Here is a 5,480-nt window from a genome sequence, read left to right as displayed (position 1 = left end):
GCCCGTGCTGGGAATGGATTTTCCTATAGAATAATTTATAATCAAATATAGTATTAATGTATTTAATAATTAAAATATAATAATCTTCAAGCAATTTATTTGTTAAAAACATATTTTTATTGTGCAACGAGTCAGAAATATATACAGTATACATATATAATTATTCATTTTAGCAGTTGTCTATCCACTGGAGGATGAAAGCCTCTTCTGCAATTATAGTGGCAATCCAGGCTCACCTTGGTGGAAGGTTCTTACCAAATGATGTGGATTGGCTGACACCATTTTGTAATATGCTCAATTTATTGCTAGAAGGGTCTTTCACTTATACACATACTTCTGGGCAATAGATGACCAACTTTATCATCCTTTTGTGAACCTATGCAAGATTATTCCACAATACTTTTCAGAATCTGCTAAATAATGCAAAATTGGCATGATACCAGATTGTATTTTATAGCACAAATAAATATTTTTAGGACATTCACTTGGAATAGTTTCTCAGTTGTTATCATATAATTGGAATGTGACAGCTATGTCTGGAATAGGGATTCTTTCTACTTCACAGGCAGTGTACAGTGGTGGTGTATTGGGGTTTGGGGTTTTTTGGGGGGTAATTCTAAAAAAGACCAAGCCTTTGTAGAACATGGTTTAATAAGTACATTTTTGACTTGGCTTGCACTGAATTCTGAAAATCGTTACTGCTGTAACTTTCAGCATCTGAATTTATGTTGTTGCAGCGAATGGATGAAAACATGCAAATAGCAAACAGACTCTGACAACAGTAGTTGAGAAAAAAGGCTTATAAAAATAAGGTTCGTACTTCAGACTGCTGGCTTCCCAAAAGCAAATTTTGTCTGCATACCCTGTGTTCTGATTTAATATGTAATACAATTACTATTGTTAAGTATAATTAGTTCCCTTAGCATTAATTGCACCTGCAATTAAATGAGCAATAACTCTGATTTCTATAGAAAAGTAGCATTCACATTAACCCAGTAGTGCAAAGACAAAGTTCCTTGATCCAAGTTATATTTACAAGTCACCAATTGCATACAGAGAGTTTGCTGAGGTATTTAACACTTCTAAAAATATATAAAATGCAGTCTTCTCTTTGTTAGGGTAACAATATTTTTTTTAGAAAAAATGATTAAAATAACTTTTTTTTAAAAAAAATGCAGTTTGCTATAATAAAGCATTTCTTTAACAAAAGATTGTGCAGTATCACCTGATTGAAACTATTTATTAATAATTTTGTGGGAAATAAAAAAATCCTCTGTCTCTCTCATACATACATACACACACACACACACACACACAGTCGCTATCTAATAACCTACCTACCCTTTTGTTACATATATAAATAGGTAACATAGCTATTACAGCATAACTACTTTCTAATCAAGCAACTTCAAATGCCAAGAGTACTAAATAGTGCAAAAAAATAGTGCAGAACATTTCATTCCTGAGCCTCAAAAATAAAATAAGCTAAATTCAAACTAACACAGTTTCTTTTTCTTTTATGTTGGGGTTTGTCCTTTCATTATGACTCTGATATCAAGCCTTCTTATAAAAATCATTATTTCCGCAGGAAGCAAACAGATGCCACACGATTTGAAATCTTAGCTGAAATTAACTGAAGCACGTAAGCAAGCAGAATGGCTCAACACAGATCCTGAGTGAATTTTCTTCCCTTCAATGTTATCATGAATCTAAAGAAAATCTTTATAAACCAAGGCGTTACAACCATGTATGGTGTATATTTGTGCTTCAAATGTCCATATTACTTAAAATCAAAACATATTTTTTGTCAAAAAGATTTTCATTGTGAAGAATATGGAGGACTCCATAATCTGTTTGGAGAACTGTTTTGTTGACTTGAAGATATAGGGCTGAAGGGAGTTGTAGGAGTGACAGGAACTCCGGTATCTGTAAATAAGCAGAATGATAAGTATGTATCAAAAATGCTCTATGTAACTCTCTGTGAGATCTGGTTCAGAACAATTAAAAAGGTAAATATATAGAAAAGCCATGTCATTACAGTCCATGGATGAACACCCACCAAACTTTACACTAAACTACAGATGTGGAAGGCCTGACCCAGAGCATGTTTAGTATCTGAACTGGAACAATTTAATGACTTTGGGCTAAGAATTATCCTCCACAAGGTGACCTTTGCACCCAAAGATCTGTTTGCAGCGAACAGCATTTATTAAGGACCAAAGGCTTATCTGGATTGGAAGATCCACAGCTTTTACCCTTCCCAAAGTGAAGCAAAAAGATAGAGCTAGCCGTTCGAATGTGGTATTGATATTATCTGTTTAGCCTTCAGGTAACTAGAAGCAAGCAGTTGCTAAGAAAGTATGGCAAAGTGGGAGCCGTAGCTCTTGGCATACATGCATCTCTGTTGATATTTTGATATTATTCTCTCTTATTTCAGCATCCCACCAGAGATACATATGAGACCCACTGTCCTGAGCATCCACAAAGCCCTTAAAAGGTGGGTCTATTCCCAGGCCTCTGGCTGGAGTATTGGTAGAACTCCTGTTGCGTTTTCTAATTATATGGCTGCTTTTTAATCTGGAGAAGTATGTTTTGTTATTATAATAATAACTTAATAACAATATAACAAAATCAATTTAAATAACAACAATAATAAGGAGTACATCTCTTTTTGAACCCATTATATGCTTACCATCTTCACATGAAATCTCTATCATTTACAAGTAGAGGGGATTTAGGTCCCCATTTGGTTCTCATTTGTTTTTCTCTTTTCCTTATACCAATTTAATGTCACCATCAACTCGGGTTAGAGCTGTATATGATGATAATGCAGTTTCTTAAATTTAATTATCGTGTAAAGTACAATTATAGCATTTAGCTCCAACTTTAGATGCAATATTATTAATTACCATGATCCTTAAGCACAAAGTTTAATGAATATCATGCTTACGTGGTCTTTGAGGACTTGTCTTTGAGATGAAAGCTGGATGTATTTGCTGTTCATTCGGAGAGAAAAGAGTATAGTGCACTAAAAATACAATGGAACAAATATATAAGCTTGTTTCTATTTAAATTACTGCTAATTCTTTTTTTTAAAAAAAATCTGAAAGTAAATACTTCAAATTTCAGTGGATACTCTTACCTATGATCATAACAGCCATTCCAGCCAAAAGCGCAAATGCTGTAAAAAATATAACTTGATAGGAATCAAGAAAGTGTTGGAATAAACTTGTATTATCTGAATAAAAAAGAGAAAATGTTGATTTTAGTCTTTAATTTGTATTCTAGGTGCACTTTTTTTGCTTTATTACTTTTTCCCATACATTTTTATCTAATCTGATTTAATCCAATCCAATCCAATCTATGAACATTCAAACAATGTTCAGAATTTGCTAATGAAAACTCAGTGCTATGAAAAACAATTGAAACTTTATGAATTCTGAAATAGTGGACCAACATGTTGTAAAATCATTCTGCAGTAATATTAAAATTACAAATGTTAGCAAGTGGGTGTAGCATAGTGGTTAAAGTGCTGGAGAGACTGGCGATCAGTTCACTTTCAGCCATGTTAGCTCACTGCCTGAGTTTGAATTAGTTACTCTTTCTTAATCTACAGTACATTGTCTCACTGGATTTTTGTTGTAGGGAAGATCTGGAGAAGAGAGTACGGCCTTGAGCCTCTTAGCGCAAAGTGGAATATAACAAATAAATGAAACATATAACTTTATAGATAAAATAATCCGATTCTAAAAAAACAATCTCAGAATACATCAATATTTTAGAGGAATAGGAACTTACATTTCATTGACAGAGTTCTGTCAGACACATAGGTAATTGTCACTGGGATAGTGATAGATTGGTCCGTCATTGTGCTGGATATAGTAAGTACAGTATTTAAATTTGTTTTACTTGCAATTTCTGGGTCTGATAAACTCACAGTGTAGGTTACATAACTAGGTAAGCCATAGGATCTGTCTTTCTCAAAAACCACCACCACAGGTGAGCTGGATCTCACCTGTAAGATAAATATTTGGTATCATTTACCAAAAGCATACTTTCCCCCTCAATTCATAAATGACACACTATTTCAAAGAACTGAATCAAATATCTCATTTAATTTCTGATTTATTTGCAAATTGCACAATTTGTCTCAAATATGATCATTTTAAATGGAGTTTTTCATTTTGGTTTCATGCCATTTTTTCCTTTAATAAAAGTTCATTTTTAAATATTAATTGATCATTTACCTGGGATAGATAAACTGCAAGTGACAGTTAACTAATTACACATATAAAATTGAACTGTGTCTTTTATTTTCAAAGCTTTTAAACAGAACTAAGAGTAAATCTGTTAGATGGTCTAGAACAGGACTTTTCAACCAGGGGTACGGGTACCACCTGTGGTACATTGGCACCTGGCAGGTGGTAAGCGACCATCCTAGAAAAGTGGTAGTGGGGGAGGGGAATGAGCTGAACCGGTGGCAGCACCGCACAAGCCTGAGCAAGAGATGGCTGGAGCTGCAGGGGTGTCAGGGCTCAGCGGAAGCGCCAGGATCAGTGCCACTTTCAAGCTGATCGGCGCTTCTTCAGGGCTGTCAGGGTTCAGTGGAAGCGCCAGGATCAGTGCCAGGCTCCAGCTGGAGCTCAGCACTGATCCTGGCACTTCTGCTGAACCCTGAAGAAGCACCAATCAGCTGGAAAGCAGCACTGATCCTGGCACTTCTGCTGAGCCCAGAAGAAGCACCAATCAGCTGGAATGTTGCAGCATCTCCAGGGTCTTGTGATTTACATTCAGATGTTTGGCAACTGATTCATATTTATGACGGTCACAGTGTCCCGGGGTCATGTGAAGTGACCAAAACCTGCTGCAACCACCCAGCAGACGGGGGGAATAAAAACCAAATACCCCCCCACCCCACCCCCACTGCCAATCCTCAACAGAAATGCTCACAACAATGAAAACCTCGGAGAGGAGGAAGAGCGCAGCTGGGCGGGCAGGCAGGCAGGTGTCTTGCTCGGCTGTGGCTTGGGGGGGCATTTTTTTCAGTGCCATTATAACTTCAAACAGTCACTAAGTGAACTGTTGTAAGTCGAGGACTACCTGTACTTTTATCACTTTTTTTCCTTTTTTTTTTTTTTTTTGGTCATCAAGTTTTTGACACCTTGCTAGGCGACTGGTGTTGCCATATCCTAAAAGTGGTACAATGGGTGAAAAGGTTGAAAAGTCCTGGTCTAGAACAGGCATGTCAAACTGCTGGCCTGCAGGCCAGATGCGTCACGCCGAAAACGTGCCCACCCCATTGCCGGCAATGGGGAAAAAGTCACGATACATCGCGTGATGTCATGAGTTTGACATGCCTGGCCTAGAATCATCAAATCACATGAAATTAAAAGAGAAGTCAGATGCTTTTTTATTAATATAGAAAATGTATATCGGCAATCATCTTACATTTGAACTCTGGATGGTTAACAACAATCAAC

The 5,480-nt window shown here is 36.5% G+C and overlaps 1 protein-coding gene across 1 annotated transcript; it reads right to left on the bottom strand.

The window, feature by feature from the left end:
* Nucleotides 1-1,309: 1,309 nt before the first annotated feature.
* LOC107300247 (nuclear pore membrane glycoprotein 210) lies at nucleotides 1,310-3,999 on the bottom strand. Its single transcript, XM_015829584.1, has 4 exons — nucleotides 3,799-3,999; nucleotides 3,143-3,238; nucleotides 2,951-3,028; nucleotides 1,310-1,926 (listed from the first exon to the last, which is right to left on the bottom strand). The coding sequence occupies exons 1-4, from the start codon at nucleotides 3,866-3,868 to the stop codon at nucleotides 1,820-1,822; spliced, it is 351 nt and encodes a 116-aa protein (XP_015685070.1). The 5' UTR covers nucleotides 3,869-3,999; the 3' UTR covers nucleotides 1,310-1,819.
* Nucleotides 4,000-5,480: the final 1,481 nt, after the last annotated feature.

Source organism: Protobothrops mucrosquamatus, unplaced genomic scaffold (genome assembly GCF_001527695.2).
Source record: "Protobothrops mucrosquamatus isolate PMUCROS unplaced genomic scaffold, P.Mucros_1.0 scaffold6467, whole genome shotgun sequence".
Taxonomy (NCBI): Eukaryota; Metazoa; Chordata; class Lepidosauria; order Squamata; family Viperidae; genus Protobothrops; species Protobothrops mucrosquamatus.
The sequence above is the reverse complement of the archived record's forward strand: the minus strand, read 5'-3'. Positions and strand labels throughout refer to the sequence as shown.

Excerpts from the sequence above, each read along its gene's own strand:
- LOC107300247 (XM_015829584.1), bottom strand. The coding sequence starts at position 3,868 with ATGACGGACCAATCTATCACTATCCCAGTGACAATTACCTATGTGTCT. Across the intron at positions 3,029-3,142 it reads AATGGCTGTTATGATCATAG|TGCACTATACTCTTTTCTCT; the intron begins GTAAGAGTATCC and ends TTGTATTTTTAG. Across the intron at positions 1,927-2,950 it reads GACAAGTCCTCAAAGACCAC|ATACCGGAGTTCCTGTCACT; the intron begins GTAAGCATGATA and ends GCTTATTTACAG.